Genomic DNA, 25,006 nt, shown 5'->3' with positions numbered 1-25,006 from the left:
TGCTTTGATTAAATAAATATCTCACTAGATGAGCCTTAAGTGAACTGTTTGGGTACCGAATTAGAATAATAATAACTACCAACTATATGTCAGACACTGTGCTAAGGCTTTATAGACATTATCCTAATAAACAGGCACTGAGTGCAGTGTAGAACTATAGGCCACAAAAGGAAGTCTGAAGGCATTGTGTTCATAGGATTAGACTAGAAAGACTACAATAGGAGGAACTGGAGAAGAATCAGCCTAACCTGCAACTGCTGGAACAGAGACTCAGCATTTCAAGTCTTTCAGATAAAGTTGAAAACTTCATCCTACTGACTTGCAGGCTCAGTCTGCTTAATTCATACATGCATGCATTCATTCACTCAACAAACAACTACTTGATCCAAACCCTATTCCAAATGATATGGACACAACAGCAAACAAAACAGAGAAATAAGCCCTACTCACAGTCCATTTAGTTGAACTAGCGTATTCTCCTCAAGCTAAACCTTACACATTCAACCTAATCTCTGTTTGTGTTTTCCCCAAACCCGGAAAACATAGGAAGAAACGAGTAAAGAGAAGGCCATACATATTAACTACCTTCAAAAAAAAAGAAGTTAAACTATTTGTTCTTCCTCCTGTCACCATCACCTCTCCCTCCTCACTTCAGCTTGCCTTACCTGTAGCCAACACTCTTCTCCATTCCTAGCTCGAACTTTTAAGTGGCACAATCCTGAGGTGAAACGGACATCTGAGTTAAACAGAAGACCACCTGTTTCTAGCTACTCTAAAGAAATGATCTAGGACAAACAATGACGAAGGTTAGAAAAAAAGAGTTACAAGAGAGTAAAGTTGAAACACTTTAAAATATTAGTTGCTAACTGGTATAAAATTCCTCATTTTCTTCCATTCCTGTTGTCACTTTCCCTATCCTTAAACTGACTGAAAGCTGAGGGATTTTCATTACATTTCAATCCATGAAGGGAACTAACTATATTCTCCCAAATTATCACTGTTTTCTGCAAAGGACCACCTGGACGGGGAGGTTGGCTCAGAAGGGCTGAATTCAAAGAGATGTCAGGAATAGGAGAGTATCCTGATCACAGCAAAACTCTACCTGAAACCAATCTAAATAAGAGTAACTATAGAGGCAGTATATTTCATAACATTACTAGCCTTTCCTAAGATTCCATTTTAAATTCACAATGAACTTTTCCCACTTCTAAACTTTCCAGTAATTTTTTTAAATACAAAAAGAGACCACTTTTCCCACTTCTAAACTTCCCAATAATTTTTTTAAATACAAAAAAAAGACCACTGTGGTGATATAAGTTTAACATGAACATTATAGAAAAAGCAAACAAATCATTAAAAGCTATTTGAGAAGTCAAAGTAATAACGTAACAAAGGAAAAAAGAAAACCTAAAATTCAAAAGGTAACAAGGTCAAAGTACAATGAGAAGTTCCTATTGATATGTCAATCACCTTAGGTGAGACTGACTGAAAAAGAAGTTTGAAATAGCAGTAAAATAAGAGGCCATGTAGTGCTGACACAGTATAAGTATTCCTGTATATTGTAGGGAAAAATGAAAACTGGTACAACTATTATATATCATTTATCAAAATGTAAAATGTACACTGACTGTAAAATGTAAAATAACCTAGTAAATTTACTTTCAGGAATTTACCCTACAAACATACCTGCACATATGCTTAGCCACACAAATGAAAACATCATACTCTGTTTATAATACCATAAAATGAAAAATAACCTAAATGTATACCAATATTACATAAATCATAGAAAAATTATTCAATGAAAACTCTATAACAACTGTAAAAAAGAAAGCAGCTCACATACATAGAAACAGAATATGCAAGAGCAGGTCTACAGCTTTAAACATGGAGTGATCTAAAAAACAGTATGCTGGAAAAAATTAGAATGATGCATGCAATTCATTTTACACATGAATTTATGAAACTTTTAAATATGTAAAGTAATTCTCCCTATATTGTTTATGGATACACACACATGCCAAAATACAAAAATATGCATGGGAATGCTAAATACTGAACCCAGCACAGTACTTATCTTTATACATTTTGAATTTCATTATACTGTTCTCTTTCTAATTAAATCCTTTTGTCTCCTTAAAATTTATGTCTTATGAAAATTGCCTCTCCCCACCCTATCCCCATCACAAAGGATATACAAAATTTCTATGAAGAAAATAGGTTAAATTGCTTTCCTCAAAAGTAACATATTCACTGTAGAAAAATTAGAAAATTCTGATAAGCAAAAATAAGAAAACTAAACCTACTGTCTTTGTTACATATCCTACTAGATTTCATTTTAGCACACGTGTGCACTTCCTATAAATTTAACAAATGTGGTATCAGTGTGCATCTTGTGTCCTTTTTATTGCCAATCACTTAATATAACCTAAATTTATCTTGCTCACACTATGCAACCAGCAAATAAGTATATGCTAAAACAGTATTGTACAGAAAAATAAGAAAAAAATGAGTAAAATGAATCAAGCTGTCCTAGAACTTGCAGATCTCCGATATGCAAATAACACATATGACTAAGTTCAGATAACTAAGATTTGATTGCTCAGATATAACTTAGATATGAGAGATCGTGGAGCTGCAGATATCAGAGAAGTGAACATAAGCACATCTTACCACATTTTTCAAAGACTGGGAAGGAAATATTATGGAAACTAAAGAATGACAATCTTGATGTCAATCACCAGGATATTCAGAGAACAGACACTGACATGGAGAGTTGGGGAAGACTTAAGAGACACTAATCACTAGAAGCCAGCATGAGTTTACTAAAAGTACATCATGTTAAACTGTTCCAATTTTCTTCTTTGTTAAGGATACCATACTAGCATACTAGCTGATATGTAGAATGTAAGCTCCATGAGGATGGAAACTTATTTTTATAACTGTCATATACCCAGAGCCAAGAACAATGCCAGGCATATATGAGGAGCTCAATAAATATTTACTGAAAGATTGACTTACTAAGTGAATTAATAAATTAATAAAGGAATTAGATGTTTCTTATAAAATTATTGTAGCCTTAATGGAGAAATAAGAACCAGATTTTGCTATAACTGGACGTAGTCACAGCTGAATAACCAGAAACAAAGATTAAGAGATATCACAGAGCAATCTCCTTGGTCCTTACATAGTCCATACTATCAGCAATTCTGTGAAAGGAAGGAAAGGCAAATTAAATTTGTAGATAATTCTTCTACTTAACATGCCAGATGTGAGAATTGCACTAAAAATTAGACTAATGGTATAGATAGTAGGTTAAACCCAATCAGCTGACATTTACAGCAATAAATTAATGTTTATCTAAAACAAATCAACTGAGTTAACATATGACCCAGCAATTCCACTCCTAGATATAGAAATAAAAACACATCTCTACATAAAAACTTGTGCACAAATTTTCATAGCAGCATTATTATTATTCATAATAGCCAAAAAATAGAAACAATCTAAATGTCCACCAACTGATGAACTGATAAACATAATGTGGTATATGCATACAAAGAACACTATTCAGCAATAAAAAGGAATGCAATACTGATACAGCAACAATATGATGAACCTTGAAAACATTGTGCTAAGTGAAAGAAGCTAGGTATAAAAAGCCACATATTATATGATTTCATTTATTTGAAATGTCCAGACAGGTAAGTCAACAGAGACAGAAACAGATTTGTGGTTGCCAGGGATTGGGGGAAGAGGGTAATAAGGAATGACTGCTAATGGGTATAGGATTTTTTTTGGAGAGATGAAAATTTCCTAAAATTAGGTAATGGTGATAGCCACACAACTCTGTGACTATACTAACTACTCATTTATACACTTAAATGGATAAATTTTATGGTATATAATTATAACTCAATAAAGCTATCATGAATATAACATGTAGAGATGTAGAGCTGTTTGTCAGAAATACACCTGAAGTTTATAATTTACCATAAAAAGTTCACTTAGTGTAAAAAATAGTAATAGTTAAAGAAATAAAAGCAATTTTAGGATGAAATTTAGCAATACTGTATTCATATCAAGAAATGTAATCATGCTGATATATTCCACGCTAGTCAGGCCACAACTGGAAAACTACATTCCATTCTAAGCACAATGCCTAAGGAAACTCTTATAGGTTCAGAGGAATGTATACAGAACTGAAAAAGGATCAGAACCCATGTCACATTAGACATATTAGAAGGAATCAAGATTGCTTAGCACAGGGAAAGAAAGACTCATAAGATACAACTATCTTCAAATATATGTGGGTCTACTAGAGAAAACAGAGCCAGACAAGGTGGCTCACACCTACAGTCCTAGCTACTTCGGAGGCTGAGGTAGGAGGATCCTTAGAGCTCAGGAGGTCAAGGTTACAGTGAACTATAATCATGACACTGCACTCCAGCCTGGATGACAGAATGAGACCTGGTTGGTAAAAAGAAAATTTTAAAGAAAAGAGAAGAAAAAGAAAAAAGAGGGACGGGGAAGGGAGGGGGGAGGGAAAGAGTGGGGGGACAAGATATATCTCGATACAAAAGATATAACAGAGTCACTGCTAAGAAGCTAGAAGGGGGGAAATTAATATCATCATGGGCTAGAACTAATGCAGTTATGGCTGCCTCCTAAGGTAACACTTTCCTGTCAGGAGTCCTATTTCAGACAGCATTCCTGTAATGTGTAGAAGACTGGAGGGATTTTTAAGTTCCCTACTAATTATAAAATTTTATCCTAAATCAGAGCCATATAACAAAATAAATGAAATAAATACATGAAATCCCAAAAAGAAGATGATTTAAAATGTTACCTCATTGTTCTGTAATGGTGGTTTTCCACTTTTCTTACTGCAGAGGAAAAAAAGAGAGAGCTTTACTTTATGTGAAAAGCGTTATCATTAAAATGATTTTAAGATGTCAAATATACCAAATTATTTAAAAGCGTTTCTTCTTTTTCATATCATAGTGAGATAGAACATATTAAATAATAATAGTCCGGCTGACTCTTACTAAGCATTATTTACAAAAAGTGCTTAATACATTTTAACTATCACTATTATATAACATTCTGTTTGGTAATTTTTAGGCGCGTGTGTGTGTAAATACAAACATAAATGCAAGTCTACTTCTTCATCCTCGAATCACAGCTTGGCCATGTAAACCGCTATGGCCAATGGGACATCAACAAACTGACAGAAACAGAGGCTTGGAAGATGTGCATTGCTCCCTCTTACTGCTGGGAATCTTTCCCCAACCACGTGAGCAATCCCAGGCTAGTCTTATAAAGGATGATAGAATATGTGTCATTCCCATATTACAAATGAGGAAAGTGGCCTGGAGAGAGTAAGCAGTATACCCAAGGTTCATATTCTGACTACTAGTCTAGCCTACCTCTCAAAACAATATGATTAGCTGGGCATTGGTCCTTTCCATAACGCACTACCATGGCACCCTATGCTTCTACATAACATTGATAACATTTTAAATTTCTTGTTTGATGTATATTCCCTTCCACTAAACTAGCTCCATGCTATCAGGAGCTACTGCAGGCTGGTTTCTCTGAAGCTGAGGTAATATGGTGTCTGAGGTACAAATGTTCACTAGGGATAAACACCTGTGAATGGAAGGCAGAGAAACCAGGTTTGGACAGAACTCAAACTGATGCAAGCCCAACATAACTTCAGCCAACCATATAGGAAGTTCTAAAGCAAGCACTGTCCATCAGAGTACTCTGTGACGGGCTGAAACAGTCAGGCCTTTTTTACCTCTGCCTTGCTCAGTCTGCAAATGCATGCTGCCCCAGGAAGTCTGTGACATGAGGAGAGGGGAGTGTCTCTAGACCTGAGCCAGACTCTAAGGTGGGGGACAAGGGTGGGGAAAGAGGGGGCTGTCAGGATCTCACATTTCTCACAGCTGGGCAGTAAACCCTTCTTTAAAGGGGAATCTGAGTCTACTACAGGGGTCATACATTATTCAACCCTCTATGTTCAACATCCTATTTGAACCCTGATGATCTGCAGAATGCACATCTTCAGTAATAAGATACCAGGTCACCAAACAAGACTAGAAAGCCAAACTTAACTACAGTAGATGTTTTATTTTAAAAAGCACTTAAGTTATTATTATTTCTAACTTCAGTTGTATTATAGGATTACTTACCTGTTTAAAATCTTTTATGAATTGTAAAACAGTTATACAAAATGCATTTTAGCACGACAAAAGAAACAATGCAGTGAAGAGATACACTATGGGAGAAAATATTTGCAACCATACACCTGATTAGGGGTTAATATCCAAAACATATAAGGAACTCAAACAACTCAACAGCAAGACAACAATCCAATTTTAAAAAACGAGGAAAGAACCTGAATAGACATTTCTCAAAAGACATATAAATGGCCAGCTAGTATGTGAAAAATGCTCAACATCACTATCATCAGAAAAATGCAAATCAAAACCACAATGAGCTAACACTCATACTTCTTAGGATGACTACTATCAAAAAGATAAAAGATAACTGTTGGCAAGGACGTGGAGAAAAGAGAACACTTGTACATTGTTGGTTGAGAAGAATATAAATTAGTACAACCATTATGGAAAACAGTATGGAGGTTCCTCAAAAAAATTAAACATAACTACCATATGATCCAGCAATCTCACTTCTGGGTATAGATCCTAAGGAAATGAAATCAGTATCTCAAAGAGGTATCTGCACTCTCATGTTCCCTGCAGCATCATTCATAACAGTAAAAGATATGGAATCAACCCAAGTGTCCATCAAGAGAGGAATGGATAAAGAATTTGTGGTATATAAATACAATGGAATAAATTCAGCCTTTAAAAAAAAGGAGCTGAGTGCGGCAGCTCAGGCCTGTAATCCTAGCACTTTGGGAGCCCGAGGCAGGAAGACTGCCTGAGCTCAGGAGTTCAAGATCAGCCTGGGCAACACGGTGAAACCCTGTCTCTACTAAAATGCAAAAAAATAGCTGGGTGTGGAGGCATGCACCTGTAGTCCCAGCTACTTGGGAGGCTGAGGCAGGAGAACTGGCTTGAACCGGAAGGCGAAGGTTGCAGTGAGCCGAGATTGCGCCACTGCACTCCAGCCTAGGTGACAGAGCAAGACTCTGTCTCTAAAAAAAAGAGGAAATTCTGTCATTTGCTACAACATGGATGAACCTGGGGGACATTAAACTAAATAAGCCAGGCCCAAAAAGACAAATTCTGCATGATCTCACTTACATGTGGAATCTAAAAAAGTCAAACTCATAGAAGCAGAGAGTAGAATGGTGGTTGCCAGGGGCTCAGGGGTTGGGGGAAATGGGGAAAAGTTGGTCAAAAGGCACAAAGTTCAGTCACGCAAGATGAGTAAGTTCTGGAGATCTAATGTACAGGATGGTAAATATAGCTTGATAATAGTAATCAATTCACAATGTATATGTATGTATATCAACATAAAAATAAAAAAAAATTCAATAAAAATGCCACACTGCTTACCACTAATAAATGTTATAAGTTGATATTTAGAGATAAGTGGAGATTCATGCAGTGCGATGCTCACAAAAATACATATACACATGTACACACACACCTACCAGTGAGTCACATGGTCAGTCAGCTCTCCCATCACTTCATCACTTTTGTCTCTCCAAGTTTCCATGAAACACTTTGTTCAGAGGGAACCATGACATCTTATAAAGCTTCAATTGGCCTGAACACATAATCTACATATAAGTCCCATTTTCTTTAATCAGTCTGTGACAATTAAAATATCTTGGCCAGGTGCAGTGGCTCACACCTGTAATCCCAGCACTTTGGGAGGCTGAGGCAGGAGGATCACTTGTCGGGAGTTTGAAACCAGCCTGACCAACATGGTGAAACCCCGTCTCTAATAAAAATACAAAATTAGCCGGGTGTGGTGGTGCATGCCTGTAATCCCAGCTACTCGGGAGGCTGAGGCAGAAGAATCACTTGAACCCAGGAGGCGGAGGTTGCGGTAAGCCAAGATCGTGCCATTGCACTCCAGCCTGGGCAACAAGAGCAAAACTCGGTCTCAGAAAAAAAGAAAAAAAAAAATGCCTTTATAAGTTTCTTAAAAGCTTCTTTATGAGATTTGTTTCTCAGGAAGTTCTATGAAAATACCTTTCACCTGTAATTATCACTATAAAAGAAATTTTTAATGGCAAAATAATTCAGCATGAGTACAGAAGTTGAAGTTGATTTTCTTGATTTTACATTAATACACATTAGCCTGATCTACATTCCAATACAGCAGGTTTATCAGACATGCGGGCTCCAGATGATCACTTAGCAAGTGTTTAAACACAATACTGGCACCAAAATCCATGTAGCATGATAGTCATTCAGACAACCCAGAATACGCTTATATTAATTTATTTTTAATTTATCATCAAAATGAAAACAAAATTGGTTCTATAAAGAAAGTTCTAGGCCGGGTGTAGTGGCTCACACCTGTAATCCCAGCACTTTTGGGAGGCCGAGGCTAGCGGATCACTTGAGGTCAGGAGTTCGAGACCAGCCTGGCCAACATGGCAAAACCCTGTCTCTACTAAAAATAAAAAAATTAGCCGGGCATGGTGGTGTACATCTGCAATCCCAGTTACTCGGAAGGCTGAGGAAGAAGAATGGCTTGAACCCTGGAGGCGGAGGTTGCAGTGGGCCAAGATCACGCCACTGCACTCCAGCTAGGGTGACAGACCAAGACTTCATCTTAAAAAAAAAAAGGAAGAAAGTTCTATAAGGATTTAGACCCTGAAGAACTCATCTTTAGACCTATTATCTCTAGATCATAGAGATACTATTCTAGACCACCTCAAACCACAAAATCAACTATCTACCCTTTCTCTGACCCCCTCCCTCAAAATCTCTAGCTTCCTCCTCTTTCTTGAGCTCCTGACTTGAATATCTGATTTTTAATAAGGTATCTGTACCTGGATTTAATGCAAACATGTCTATATCTGAACTCACCTTTCCACCCCAAATCTATTCTTCCATTATTCCATACTGAACATACGCCCTAAATCAGTGAACACACCTTTATCTACCAGCTACCCAAACTACAAAGCTGTGAGTTATTCTCAGATATTTATTTTCCCTTTCTCATACACTTCATTTCCAATCTCTCTCTATGCTCTTCTTTCCATTTCTACTGCTATGATTTCAATTCGGGCCATCAAAATTTCTCATGTGAACTATTACAATATTCTCACTTGTTTTCTGAGTTCCTTATCATTCGTTTCTGTCCTCTTTCAATTTATTTCCATAACCACATCAAATATGTGCATATGTATATACATACTGAATATATATACACAAGTACATATACATATGCGCAGCCATACATATATGTATAGACCACATACATCTATATAAAATATATATCCTGTGGCATTCACCTAGAGCAATGTTCAGAACCTTATTTATTTCAATAAAAAATGAAAAAAAAAAGTTAATAACATAAGCATCCAACCAAAAGTTTACAAAGAACAAAAAAAAGCAGAAGAAATTTAAAACCACCCAAGCAGAATCTAATGAGTTAGAAAACAAAATACTAATACATTAAAATTCAAGAGTTAATTCTTTGGAAAATAAATCATGAGACAATCTAATTTTAAAAGGAGTACAAAAACACAAAAAATAAAAAAAAATGAGCATGAACATAGATAAAATTTGAAGGAAAAAAAAGGTAAAAGACTTCTTATCTCAACCCTATGTAAAGAATTTTGAAAGCCTGAATGAAATGGGTAGTTTTCTAGAAAAATATAATTTTCCAGACCTAGCAGAAAGAAAACTAAACAGACTGAAAAACTGAAATTATAAAGTTGTCTGAGAGCTGCCTACCTCCTACCCTTCCATTCCCCCAAAAAAGAACCAAACCCAAACAATTTACTGGGGAATGCTAACAAAACCCCCAGTGGACGGATAATTCCAGTGCTTTAATTGTTTTAGGACACAGATAAAAGAAGTTTCCACATTATTTTTGCTGCAAGTAAAACACTGACAATCAAACTTGAGCAGGTTCACACCTGCACTTTGGAAGGCTGAGCACTTTGGAAGTCCAGGCGGGTGGATCCCAGCGCTTTGGAAGGCCGAGGCAGGTGGATCACTTGAGGGCAGGAGTTCAAGAACAGCCTGGCCAACATGGTGAAACCCTGTCTCTATTAAAAATACAAAACTTAGCTGGGCGTGCTGGCGCATGCCTGTAGTCCCAGCTACTTGGGAGGCTGAGGCATGAGAATCACTTGAACCTGGGAAGTGGAGGTTGCAGTGAGCTGAGATTCTGCCACTGCACTCCAGCTAGGGCAACACAGCAAGGCTCTGTCTCCAAAAACAAACAAACAAACAAAAAAAACCACTGACACCAAAATCTAACAAAAATTAAATGAAGAAAACTACAAACTATTCCCACTTAAACCAACAGATTTTTTTTTTTAAATTTCAGACCATGAGAATGTATTGCCTATTCAAAAACTAAATAAATACCTTATAATTAAAATTTAAACATAAACATGCACATAATGACTTTCAGAATAAAATCCAAATTCCATAAAATAGTACTCAAAGAACTTCACAATCTGGCTCCTGCCTTCTTTTCAGGTTCATCTCCTGCCACTAGGCACAAACACTCTGTGCTCAAGTTACCTTCATCTATCAGCTTAAACTACGAGAACCTGCAATTATTTGACCATTTCTCACTTACAAAATGGCAACTGCACATGCTTCAACCTAATACTGTGCTCACTCTTACCCCACTATTTCCTCACATACTATTTCTTCTGCTTTAAAGGACTCTTCATCAATCAACCTATTTGATTACTACTTCTCTTTACAATTCAGCACATATCTTCTTGGAATGGAGTGGCCATGTATATTAAGTTTGCCCAGAATGGTCCGTGTTTACACCTGTTGTCCTGATATAATAATTAATTACACTCTTTCAGTCTCAAAACTGTACCAGTTAGGATAATAAATTACATGGTGACCTTGTCTAAGAAACCTTCCTGTCCATTCTCTACTCTCACACAGTGTGTATTAGGTACACCCTCTGTGTTCCCTAGGCAATCTGTACATCATACCTCTCCCCTCATCAGCTTCTTGAGAGCAGAGGCCATGTCTTCCTCATCTCTACTCAGGCCTAAGACTATGTCTGATACACGGTAGGTACTTCTATCTTGTTTTGCCTTCTAAACTTTGTTTCACTTAGTATGTTAGTAAATTTCCTTTCACAAATATTTTTTAAAGGAAGATTTTTAGTTGAGTCAGGCCAAGACTTCTGGATTTTATCAACAAAGCAAAAAGATCTAAGTGACCAGATATGAAACTGGGAAACCTGCCAGGGCCAAGGCAGTAAACCAACCGGACCAAGTTAACCACAGAGCAGCTGCCTATGACAAGCAATCTTAGGAGTAGAAGGATACACATCCTCACAACACCCGCTGGGTAAGACAATTGTTTTAAGGTACCATTTCAAAATAAATGCTCAGATGTTCAGCTACATTTGAATCCACTTCTTTTAAAAAACAACAAAAAAGGTAATTGCCATATCTCTATTACTTCTAGTACATAGAATATTTCTAAATAACTTGATTATTTTATCTAATTTTGAATATAATCACAACTTCACACTAAAAGACCCCTAGTTGGGCACATATTACTTTCACTGACAGCTTAAGTGTTTAAAAAGACACCACACGTTGATTCAGTACTGAAAATGCTCAAAAGTAGTTAAAGCCATGTCATAGGCTGATTATGTTAAATGTTGATGTTTTTGATCTACTAGAATTACAGACTAAGAAGCACTATCACAGTGAAAAAAAGGGAAACAGAAGATAGGAAGCCAATGAATATGCAGAATATAGAGTGAAGATAAGAAAGGTTAGAAATGGGCAGAAGTAGGCAGGAATGAATTATACAGGGCCTTTACTCTAACTTAAGATTTAGCCGAATATAAAGAAAATTGCCTTTTACTTTAAGAAACACTAATTTAGAATAATTAAGGAAATAGAATTGCAAAATGAAAATATGAAAGTGGAAACTCTACAAACTTATCAACACCCTACTACAAACCACAAGCTCTCCAGGTATACCATAAGTGACTTAAAGATTAACAGGTAAAGTATTTGCCCTCAAGGATTTCATAATCCAGCTAGAGAAAAATACAGATAAGCAACTATCATATCAGACAAAGTTAAGTATTATGGTCTAAACAAGGTGCTATGAAAGGCAAGAGCAACTAATGTTAACCCAAGGGGGAGAAAAAGTGAAAATTTTACTCCAGAAATGATGTGGAATCTAAACTTAGACTTAAAAAATAGATAGGATATAGGGTGAGATGATTAAAAGAATGATATTATGTTCTACCATAAGGGAACCCGATAAGCAAAAGAACTGATTTCTTAAGAGAGCAGGGTATATTAGAAGAAAGGAAAACAGTCTTTTCTAGTATGATATACAAAGAACGTACACGTTTCAGAAAGAGACGAAATCTCTTCAAATCCTGGTAATAGTTCAAAGTATACCTCCTAGAGAGAGTTCCTGGACTAGAATCCCAATTTGACTGTGTGCTAGCTGTGTGACTTTTGGCAAATTATGTAATCTCTCTGTACCTTAGTTCTCTCATTTGAAAAATGGAGGTAACAACACCATTAGCAAAAACATGTAAAGTCCTTATAATACAGCCTGGCATAAAGATTCAAAAAATCTTAGTGATTAATATTACACCATTTACCGGCTGTGTGACTGAAGAAAGATGTATCCTCATCTGTAATGGTGAGGACAATAATATTTACCTGTTAACTTTTGCCCTCAGTGATTAGAATGTATTAGGCACCCAAGGATTATCCCAAGATCAGAGATGATGAATGCCTGAACAAAGGCAGTGGGTATGAGAGTGGAAGAAAGAAGCATGAAAATTACTAGAAATGACAAGAAAGGGAATAAATAAGAGTTGGGAACTAACTGCATATGGAAATGAGAGAGAGAGAAGACCACAAACTTAAAGTCAGAGGAAGTATTAGCAGCCATCAACTCCAAACTGGTATCTCAAAAGGCAAAGTATTTTTCTCCAAGTCTCAAACGCAGTTTGCACCCTGGATGACTGGAGGACAGTGATTTCACTGACTACAATAAATAACAGTAAAATAAGCATTCAGAGAAACAGTAATTGGATTCATTGTAAACATGTTGATTTCACATCCCAGTAAGCTAAGTATATGGAAATGTTCAGAAGACAATTTTTAAAAATGCTTAGATTTGAAGTTCATGAGCAGAGATGTTGATTTGCAAGACATTAACATGACAATGATTTGGAAATACAGTGCTATAAATCCTTTGGGAAACCAATATAAAATCTGAAACATTGAGTGTTGTTTTTGTTTATTAAGATGCTATACTAAAAAATTTAGACTGTGTTCTCAAGAAACTTGGTTTAAGTCGTTCCCTGACTGACAATGCTCCTAGGTAAAGAAGCAGACTTTGCTCTTAAAAGGAAAGTATGTTTATTACAAACCTCAAAATTATTCTGACAAGTAATTTTAAATAAAATGTCCAGACCGTAATAAAAAATAATCCAAGCACTAAGGAAATTAGACTCCATAACCAAGGACTAGCAGAAATTGTAGAAAACAAAAACAAACCCAAAATTTCAGTTGGCATTTCCAGACTCATCCTAAAAAACAACGTAGACTGTATTTTTGTAAATACACACAGAAAAAATTTTAAGGTAACTACCAAGAAGTAGGTACCAAGAAGTAGATATCTACCAAGAAGATACCTACCAAAAAGTAACACTGATCTGAGAAAACCAAATGGAATTTCAAAAAATAAAATATACAATTGAAATTAAATATATAATCAATAGGTTTAAGAGATTTCACACAGCTAAGAAAAAGTTACACTACAACAAATGCACATAAATTGGGAGAAAAGTCAATGAAGGCAGTGTTCTAAAGCATTTTTACTATCTGGGAGGATGATAAAGTATTACTGATTAGGGGGGCGGAGCAAGATGGCCGAATACGAACAGCTCCAGTCTCGAGCTCCCAGCGCGAGCGACACAGAAGACAGGTGATTTCTGCATTATCAACTGAGGAACGCAGCTCATCGCCAGCAACGGATCAAAGCTGGACGGAGAATGACTTTGACGAGATGAGAGAAGAAGGCTTCAGTCCATCAAACTTCTCAGAGCTAAAGGAGGAATTACGTACCCAGCGCAAAGAAACTAAAAATCTTGAAAAAAGAGTGGAAGAATTGATAACCAGAATAATTAATGCAGAGAAGGCCATAAACGAACGGACAGAGATGAAAACCATGACACGAGAAATACGTGACAAATGCACAAGCTTCAGTAACCGACTCGATCAACTGGAAGAAAGAGTATCAGCAATTGAGGATCAAATGAATGAAATGAAGCGAGAAGAGAAACCAAAAGAAAAAAGAAGAAAAAGAAATGAACAAAGCCTGCAAGAAGTATGGGATTATGTAAAAAGACCAAATCTACGTCTGATTGGGGTGCCTGAAAGTGAGGGGGAAAATGGAACCAAGTTGGAAAACACTCTTCAGGATATCATCCAGGAGAACTTCCCCAACCTAGTAGGCCAGGCCAACATTCAAATCCAGGAAATACAGAGAACGCCACAAAGATACTCCTCGAGAAGAGCAACTCCAAGACACATAATTGCCAGATTCACCAAAGTTGAAATGAAGGAAAAAATCTTAAGGGCAGCCAGAGAGAAAGGTCGGGTTACCCACAAAGGGAAGCCCATCAGACTAACAGTGGATCTCTCAGCAGAAACTCTACAAGCCAGAAGAGAGTGGGGGCCAATATTCAACATTCTTAAAGAAAAGAATTTTAAACCCAGAATTTCATATCCAGCCAAACTAAGTTTCATAAGTGAAGGAGAAATAAAATCCTTTACAGATAAGCAAATGCTTAGAGATTTTGTCACCACTAGGCCTGCCTTACAAGAGACCCTGAAGGAAGCACTAAACATGGAAAGGAACAACCGGTACCAGCCATTGCAAAAACATGCCAAAATGTAAAGACCATCGAGGCTAGGAAGAAACTGCATCAACTAACGAGCAAAATAACCAGTTAATATCATAATGGCAGGATCAAGTTCACACATAACAATATTAACCTTAAATGTAAATGGACTAAATGCTCCAATTAAAAGACACAGACTGGCAAACTGGATAAAGAGTCAAGACCCATCAGTCTGCTGTATTCAGAAGACCCATCTCACATGCAGAGACACACATAGGCTCAAAATAAAGGGATGGAGGAAGATCTACCAAGCAAATGGAGAACAAAAAAAAGCAGGGGTTGCAATACTAGTCTCTGATAAAACAGACTTTAAACCATCAAAGATCAAAAGAGACAAAGAAGGCCATTACATAATGGTAAAGGGATCAATTCAACAGGAAGAGCTAACTATCCTAAATATATATGCACCCAATACAGGAGCACCCAGATTCATAAAGCAAGTCCTTAGACACTTACAAAGAGACTTAGACTCCCATACAATAATAATAGGAGACTTCAACACCCCACTGTCAACATTAGACAGATCAACGAGATAGAAAGTTAACAAGGATATCCAGGAATTGAACTCATCTCTGCAGCAAGCAGACCTAATAGACATCTACAGAACTCTCCACCCCAAATCAACAGAATATACATTCTTCTCAGCAGCACATCACACTTATTCCAAAATTGACCACATAATTGGAAGTAAAGCACTCCTCAGCAAATGTACAAGAACAGAAATTATAACAAACAGTCTCTCAGACCACAGTGCAATCAAACTAGAACTCAGGACTAAGAAACTCAATCAAAACCGCTCAACTACATGGAAACTGAATAACCTGCTCCTGAATGACTACTGGGAACACAACGAAATGAAGGCAGAAATAAAGATGTTCTTTGAACCCAATGAGAACAAAGATACAACATACCAGAATCTCTGGGACACATTTAAAGCAGTGTGTAGAGGGAAATTTATAGCACTAAATGCCCACAAGAGAAAGCAGGAAAGATCTAAAATTGACACTCTAACATCACAATTAAAAGAACTAGAGAAGCAAGAGCAAACACATTCAAAAGCTAGCAGAAGGCAAGAAATAACTAAGATCACAGCAGAACTGAAGGAGATAGAGACACAAAAAACCCTCCAAAAAATCAATGAATCCAGGAGTTGGTTTTTTGAAAAGATCAACAAAATTGATAGACCGCTAGCAAGACTAATAAAGAAGAAAAGAGAGAAGAATCAAATAGACACAATAAAAAATGATAAAGGGGATATCACCACCGACCTCACAGAAATACAAACTACCATCAGAGAATACTATAAACACCTCTACGCAAATAAACTAGAAAATCTAGAAGAAATGGATAATTTCCTGGACACTTACACTCTCCCAAGACTAAACCAGGAAGAAGCTGAATCCCTGAATAGACCAATAGCAGGCTCTGACATTGAGGCAATAATTAATAGCCTATCAACCAAAAAAAGTCCAGGACCAGACGGATTCACAGCTGAATTCTACCAGAGGTACAAGGAGGAGCTGGTACCATTCCTTCTGAAACTATTCCAATCAACAGAAAAAGAGGGAATCCTCCCTAACTCATTTTATGAGGCCAACATCATCCTGATACCAAAGCCTGGCAGACACACAACAAAAAAAGAGAATTTTAGACCAATATCCCTGATGAACATCGATGCAAAAATCCTCAATAAAATACTGGCAAACCGCATCCAGCAGCATATCAAAAAGCTTATCCACCATGATCAAGTTGGCTTCATCCCTGGGATGCAAGGCTGGTTCAACATACGCAAATCAATAAACATAATCCAGCATATAAACAGAACCAAAGACAAAAACCACATGAGTATCTCAATAGATGCTGAAAAGGCCTTTGACAAAATTCAACAGCCCTTCATGCTAAAAACTCTCAATAAATTCGGTATTGATGGAATGTATCTCAAAATCATAAGAGCTATTTATGACAAACCCACAGCCAATATCATACTGAATGGGCAAAAACTGGAAGCATTCCCTCTGAAAACTGGCACAAGACAGGGATGCCTTCTCTCACCACTCCTATTCAACATAGTGTTGGAAGTTCTGGCTAGGGCAATCAAGCAAGAGAAAGAAATCAAGGGTATTCAGTTAGGAAAAGAAGAAGTCAAATTGTCCCTGTTTGCAGATGACATGATTGTATATTTAGAAAACCCCATTGTCTCAGCCCAAAATCTCCTTAAGCTGATAAGCAACTTCAGCAAAGTCTCAGGATACAAAATTAATGTGCAAAAATCACAAGCATTCTTATACACCAGTAACAGACAAACAGAGAGCCAAATCAGGAATGAACTTCCATTCACAATTGCTACAAAGAGAATAAAATACCTAGGAATCCAACTTACAAGGGATGTAAAGGACCTCTTCAAGGAGAACTACAAACCACTGCTCAGTGAAATAAAAGAGGACATAAACAAATGGAAGAACATACCATGCTCATGGATAGGAAGAATCAATATCGTGAAAATGGCCATACTACCCAAGGTAATTTATAGATTCAATGACATCCCCATCAAGCTACCAATGAGTTTCTTCACAGAATTGGAAAAAACTGCTTTAAAGTTCATATGGAACCAAAAAAGAGCCCACATCTCCAAGACAATCCTAAGTCAAAAGAACAAAGCTGGAGGCATCACACTACCTGACTTCAAACTATACTACAAGGCTACAGTAACCAAAATAGCATGGTACTGGTACCAAAACAGAGATATAGACCAATGGAACAGAACAGAGTCCTCAGAAATAATACCACACATCTACAGCCATCTGATCTTTGATAAACCTGAGAAAAACAAGAAATGGGGAAAGGATTCCCTATTTAATAAATGGTGCTGGGATAATTGGCTAGCCATAAGTAGAAAGCTGAAACTGGATCCTTTCCTTACTCCTTATACGAAAATTAATTCAAGATGGATTAGAGACTTAATTAGACCTAATACCATAGAAATCCTAGAAGAAAACCTAGGTAATATCATTCAGGACATAGGCATGGGCAAGGACTTCATGTCTAAAACACCAAAAGCAACGGCAACAAAAGCCAAAATTGACAAATGGGATCTAATTAAATTAAAGAGCTTCTGCACAGCAAAAGAAACTACCATCAGAGTGAACAGGCAACCTACAGAATGGGAGAAAATTTTTGCAATCTATTCATCAAAGGGCTAATATCCAGAACCTACAAAGAACTCAAACAAATTTACAAGAAAAAAACAAACAACCCCATCAAAAAGTGGGCAAAGGATATGAATAGACATTTCTCAAAAGAGGACATTCATACAGCCAACAGACACATGAAAAAATGCTGATCATCACTGGCCATCAGAGAAATGCAAATCAAAACCACAATGAGATACCATCTCACACCAGTTAGAATGGCAATCATTAAAAAGTCAGGAAACAACAGGTGCTGGAGAGGATGTGGAGAAATAGGAACACTTTTACACAGTTGGTGAGATTGTAAACTAGTTCAACCATTATGGAAAACAGTATGGCGATTCCTCAAGGATCTAGAACCAGAAGTACCATATGACCCAGCCATCCCATTACTGGGTATATACCCAAAGGATTATAAATTATGCTGCTATAAAGACACATGCACACGTATGTTTATTGCGGCACTATTCACAATAGCAAAGACTTGGAATCAACCCAAATGTCCATCAGTGACAGACTGGATTAAGAAAATGTGGCACATATACACCATGGAATACTATGCAGCCATAAAAAAGGATGAGTTTGTGTCTTTGTAGGGACATGGATGTAGCTGGAAACCATCATTCTCAGCAAACTATCGCAAGAACTGAAAACCAAACACCACATGTTCTCACTCATAGGTGGGAACTGAACAATGAGATCACTTGGACTCGGGAAGGGGAACATCACACACCAGGGCCTATCATGGGGAGGTGGGAGGGGGGAGGGATTGCATTGGGAGTTATACCTGATGTAAATGACGAGTTGATGGGTGCTGACGAGTTGATGGGTGCAGCACACCAACATGGCACAAGTATACATATGTAACAAACCTGCACGTTATGCACATGTACCCTAAAACTTAAAGTATAATTTAAAAAAAGAAGAAGAAAAAAAAAAAGTATTACTGATTAATGTTCAGACTTGAAAAAAAGTGAAACCCATGTTAAAAATTCTAGGGTAAGTTGTAAAAGAAAAAAGAGAGAGAACAACTAATAGGAAACTACTAGAAGGGGTAAAAATTGCTGAGATTAGCTCAGTCGTGGAGACCCTAACCCAGTGGCGCTAGAGGAATTAAAGACACACACACAGAAATACAGAGTGTGGAATGGGAAATCAGGGGTCTCACAGCCTTCAGAGCTGACAGCCCCAAACAGAGATTTACCCACATATTTATTGACAGCAAGCCAGTGATAAGCATTTTTCCACAGATTATAAATTAACTAAAAGCATTTCTTACAGGAAATAAAGGGACGGGCCAAAACAAAGAGATGGGCTCTGGCTAGTTATCTGCAGCAGGAGCATGTTCTTAAGGCACAGATTGCTCATGCTATTGTTTGTGGTTTAAGAATGCCTTAAGCGGTTTTCCGCCCTGGGTGGGCCAGGTGTTCCTTGCCCTCATTCTGGTAAACCCACAACCTTCAGCATGGGCATCATGGCCATCACGAACATGTTACAGTGCTGCAGAGATTTTGTTTATGGCCAGTTTTGGGGCCAGTTTATGGCCAGATATCGGCAGGGGCGGGGGGAGGAGGCTGTTCCCAACATGTCCCCCTTATTTGTTTTGCAAAGTGATAAAAGCAAAGGCAGCTTTGTCATGGTGAGCTACTCCTTGCAGGAGTCCAGATCAGCATCTGCAGACTATACAAAGACAAACAACACAGATTAAAAGCACAGTCATGGTTGAAATCACAGAGCTTCCAAGTGTTTTTATCCATTTTAATGGGTTACTAGCTGCTAATCTGCCTGCAGCTCCTTCAAGCACTCCAGTTCCTAGCATTAAGGTCAGGTGTGCCTGGGATGCTTTAAATATTTGTTCTTTTAATTTTGCAATATCCAAAGACAAGTTTGTAGAGTGTCCTTCTAGATGCTTTTTTATTCCTTGCCAAATTTTCATCTTATTCAGAGCCATTAATAGTTTCCACAAATCCTTATGTTTAGCTCCTACAGTGGGCCATATCATTTGAGGTTGAGGTGCCACTATACTGCCATGTTTCCAGATAATAGGAACCCTTGCCGTACTTCTTACAATTTCTACCATCTGACCGTTTTGTTCAGACCAGCTGAACATAGTGTGGCTGTGGCACACAGACTGAGAGGTGCAATTTAAGCTAAACATCCCCTTAGGGGACCAATCAATAATGATTCCATAGGAATCACTGCACAGCACCTCTGCCTGTTCTGCAATGCAATCTTCCTAAACAAGTACGTTCATTTTTTCTGGCCAGGTTCAATTTTGTTCACAAATAGGTTTTTGAGGGTGGTATGCCTCAATTATAGGAGCAGATTCATTATGGTAAATACTGAGATCAGAAAGTATGTGTAACTGTGCCATAGAGCGATTACCTCCTGGCATTACTGCCAGCCAAGATTGATAAATATGCCCAATAAGTATAATTGTTCTCTGTGTCAGCCCTTGTTGAAGGAATACTCACAGCAATGGTGATCACCACTATCATAGCTACCATTAAATAACTCATTGTGACTGGTTGTCCTGCTTTCCTCAGGTTTTCTTCTGCCATCTGTGACAGCTTCTTGATCTGTCCCCAAGTAGATGGCCATGTTTGACGGGTGCTGCTCATGACAGTTGGGGTCCTCCTCAGCATCAGTCTCAACATGGCTGCAACTGGGGGGTCCTTGGGATCCTCCCGGAACCTCTTCCTCAGCATCTGGCTCATGATAAGGTTTCAAGTGTCTTGATGGTATCTGAATTGGCTGTTCATTCGGTCCTGGAGAAACACAAGCATAACCTCTACCCCAAGTTATTATTTTACCTATTTCCCAACTTTTTGTTATCAGATCTCTCCACCAAACCAGTTGTTCTGCTTCTGTCTTTGCAGTTGATTTCTGCAGCTGCTGTTCAGCTGCTCATAGCACCTAGCCTTTAGGCAGACTAAAAAAATTTAAAGTTAATAATGCTAGATTCAATTTTATATGGGTTGTCCCACAGTCCCTGTTTACCGCCTCCTCTGCTTTTGCAACTGCTGTTTCTGGGAGAGATTCATTCTTTTCACTATGGCTTGTCCTTGAGAATTATATGGGATACCAGTGATGTGTTTAATATTCCATATAGAGAAAAATGTAGCTAGAGCTTGGCTAGTATAGCCTGGTGCATTATCTGTTTTAATAGAAGCTGGAATGCCCATCACCGCAAAACACTGCAAAAGGTGACGTTTAACATGGGCAGAAAAAATCGTAACTGAGCATTTTCAATTAATGGTGTGGAATGAACCACATATGAAGAATCAAAAATCCCATTAATAGGCATATTAAAAGCAGTCAATATCTCAATTACAGCTATAAGCTCCGCTTTCTGAGCTGAAGTATAAGGCATCTGGAAAACTTTGCCTTTTGATCCAGAATAAGAAGCTTTACCATTACTAGACCCATCTGTAAAAACATTCTCAGCACCTTCAATTGGTTTAAATTTAGTTATTCTGGGGAGGATCCAATTAGTTCATTTCAAAAATTGAAATGGTTTCATTTTAGGAAAATGATCATCAAGAATACACACACAGTCAGCTAAATGGGTTTGCCAAGTAAGACTATTTATAAAAGCTTGCTGTATTTGTGCCTTCGTGAGAGGGATGATAATTTTTCCAGGATCATATCCATGTAATTTAACAATCCAAGTTCTCCCATTTCCTATCATAGTAGTGATTTGATCCAAATAAGGAGTTCGAGTCCATGAATTAGCATGTGGAAGAAAAAGCCACTCTACTAAGTCCTGCTCTTGGACAGTAACACCAGTAGGTGAATGCTGAGTTGGAAATACTAGCAAATCTAGAGTCTTCTCTGGATCTATTCTATTTATTTGAGTTTTATGGACTTGCTTTTCGATTAGCTGCAGCTCTGCCTCAGCCTCTTTTGTTAATTGCCGAGGGCTAGTGAGACTAGGATCTCCTCTAAGGATAGAAAATAGATTACTCACGGCATAGGTAGGAATGCCTAGAGCAGGTCGTATCCAATTAACGTCCCCTAGTAATTTTTGCAAGTCATTTAATGTTTTCAATTGATCCCTACATATGGCTACTTTCTGTGGCACAATGGCAATGTCATTTACTAAGGTTCCCAAGTAGGAGTAAGGAGTAGTAGTCTGAATTTTGTCAGGAGCATAATGAAACCAGCGCCAGAAACTGAATTTTGCAAGTGATCATAACATTGGAGTAATACTTCTCAAGTAGGGGCGGCACAAAGTATATTGTCCATATAATGACTGTCACACTGTGAAAATTTTTTACCAGTAGGTTCAATTGCTTGCCCTACATAAGTCTGGCAAATTGTTGGACTGTTTAACATGTCTTGTGGCAACACTTTCCAACGAAAACGCTTAGCAGGCTGCAGGTTGTTTATTGCAGGAATTGTAAATGCAAACCGTTCACAGTCCTGCTCAGCTAAGGGGAGAGTAAAGAAACAGTCTTTTAAATCTATGACTATTAAAGCTCAATTTTTTGGAATCATAGCAGGAGAAGGCAATCCTGGCTGCAATGCTCCCCTAGGTTATATAACTGAATTAATGGCTCTTAAATCAGTCAACATTCTCCATTTACCTGATTTTTTTCCTTAATTATGAAAACTGGAGAATTCCAAGGGGAAAATGTTGGAGTTATGTGTCCTTTTTCTAACTGTTCATTAATGAAGTCCTCTAAAGCTTCCAGTTTCTTTTGACTTAGTTGCCATTGTTCTATCCAAATTGGCTTATCTATTAACCATTTTAAAGGTATACATTCTGGAGACTTAACAATGGCTGCCATCAAAAATGATATCCTAAACCTTCATAGGAACTTTGTCTTTCCACTTAAAGAGGTTCCTTCAAATCTTGCAAATTTTTCCTAGTCCCATACCAGGGACATACTTGATTTCATCCATCAGACATTGACTGTGAGGGCTGTATAACTGCTCTGGAATTAGAACTTGTGCTCCCCATTGTTGTAATAAATCTCTTCCCCATAGATTTACAGGTACAGAAGTTATAATTGGTTGAATAGTCCCAGGTTGTCCATCGGGCCCTTCACAATGCAAAATATCACTACTTTGATATACTCCAAGGGCTTCACCAACTCCAACTATGTTAAATTGAGCGGGCTGAATTGGCCACACAGACGGCCAGTGCTGTAGAGAAATGATTGAAATGTCTGCTCCTATACCTACCAAACCTTTAAATTTCTTTCCCTGAATAGCTATTTCACAGGTAGGACATTTATTAGTAATTGTTTCACTCAATAAGCTGCTTTGCCTTGTTTATTTGTGCTTCCAAATCCTCCTGTTCGTTTAATTTCACTTGTCCCCATTTCCACATATGGCACAATCAGGAGCTGTGCTACACGTTCTCCTGGCTCTGCTTTCCAGGAAACAGAAGTAGATATAACAATTTGAATTTCCCCATTGTAATCTGAATCAATGACTCCTGTATGTATTTGTACTCCTTTTAAATTTAAACTAGACCTTCCTAGAAGTAATCCTATCGTCCATGCTGACAAGGGTCCACAGACTCCTGTTGGGACCTTTTGCGGGGGTTCCCGAGGCAGAAGGCTCACAGCTTTTGTGCAGCATAAATCTACTGCGGCACTACCGGCTGTGGCAAGGGACAGACATTGTACAAGGGTGAGGGAATGGTTGAGCCAGAAATGCCCCCATTTGGAATGGGGCCCGCGACGGGCCCTCATGGCATTTCCCAAAATCGTGTTCCCATCTTTATCAAACTTAGAGTGACACTGATTAGCCCAATGTTTTCCTTTTTTACATTTTGTACATATTTCAGGCTTAGCAATTTTCTTTTCTCCCCTATCTGGTGGCCTGACTCGCTGGTTTTTTCTACATTCTTTTTTAGTCTGACCATGCTTCCCACAGTTAAAACAAGCTCCAGGAAACAGAGTATTTCCTTTACCCACTCTCAGTCCTGCCATTTCCCGGGCTAGCAGAGTAGCCTTATGCAGATTACCTCCAATACCGTCACAGGCCTTGATATAATCAACTAAATGTGATTTCCCTCTAATAGGTCGCAGAGCAGACTGGCACTCGGGATTAGCATTGCCGAAAGCTAAAAATCACAACACTATATCCTGAGCAGCTGAATCTGCAATCACCTTTTTGAGACTCCTGTAACCGAGCTATAAAATCCATGTATGGTTCTTTTGGTCTCTGTTTTACAGCACTAAAGGGTATTGTTCTCCACCTGAAGTGATTTTTTTCCCAATAAGCTGCTCTATGGCATCATTCTGCATAACCACTTGTGCATCTAAACCAGACCAGCCGCCGACCCCCAGAAGTTGGTCTACAGTTATATTAATTTGAGGTTGGGCCTGGGTGTTGCGAGCAGCCTGAATGGAAGCTTCATTTGCCCACCAAGTTTTAAATTGTAATAAATGAGCAGGAGTTAGACAAGCTCGAGTAAGAGCGTCCCAGTCAGTAGGAATCATCCAACTGGAAACAGCAACATTCTTTAACAGTCCCATTACAAAAGGAGAACCTGGTCCATATAGATTACTAGCTTGTTTAAATTCTTTGAGTAATTTAAAAGGAAAAAGCTCAAATGTAGCTAGAATATTTCCCTGTTGATCTGAGGCGTGTATTCTAACAGGCAACTGCCAAGCCTCTAAATCACCCTCTCCTCTAGCTTGCTGAATTCCTGCCTGAATGGAACCGAGAGCAGTCGGCTCGAGGCGCTGCTCGAACAGTCA

The 25,006-nt window shown here is 38.0% G+C and overlaps 2 protein-coding genes across 9 annotated transcripts in view; one reads left to right on the top strand and one right to left on the bottom strand.

The window, feature by feature from the left end:
• LOC126947599 (protein FAM136A-like) overlaps window positions 1–25,006 on the top strand; it is a 151,197-nt gene that overhangs the window by 39,125 nt on the left and 87,066 nt on the right. The gene's annotated exons all lie outside the window — the stretch shown is intronic.
• Window positions 1–25,006, bottom strand: part of ABCD3 (ATP binding cassette subfamily D member 3) — a 134,202-nt gene that overhangs the window by 48,507 nt on the left and 60,689 nt on the right. For 5 of the 8 annotated variants that reach the window (XM_050778140.1, XM_050778102.1, XM_050778112.1 and 2 more), the window contains exon 2: window positions 4,850–4,886. The exons of 1 other annotated variant lie outside the window; for it this stretch is intronic. In XM_050778140.1, the coding sequence (XP_050634097.1) occupies window positions 4,850–4,886 (37 nt within the window). Of the gene's footprint in view, window positions 1–4,849; window positions 4,887–19,074; window positions 21,056–25,006 lie in introns of all 8 variants that reach the window. 2 more of the 8 variants (XM_050778133.1, XM_050778122.1) reach the window with 1 other exon arrangement.

Source organism: Macaca thibetana, chromosome 1, assembly GCF_024542745.1.
Source record: "Macaca thibetana thibetana isolate TM-01 chromosome 1, ASM2454274v1, whole genome shotgun sequence".
NCBI lineage: Eukaryota > Metazoa > Chordata > Mammalia > Primates > Cercopithecidae > Macaca > Macaca thibetana.
This window is presented reverse-complemented; position numbering and strand designations above follow the sequence as displayed.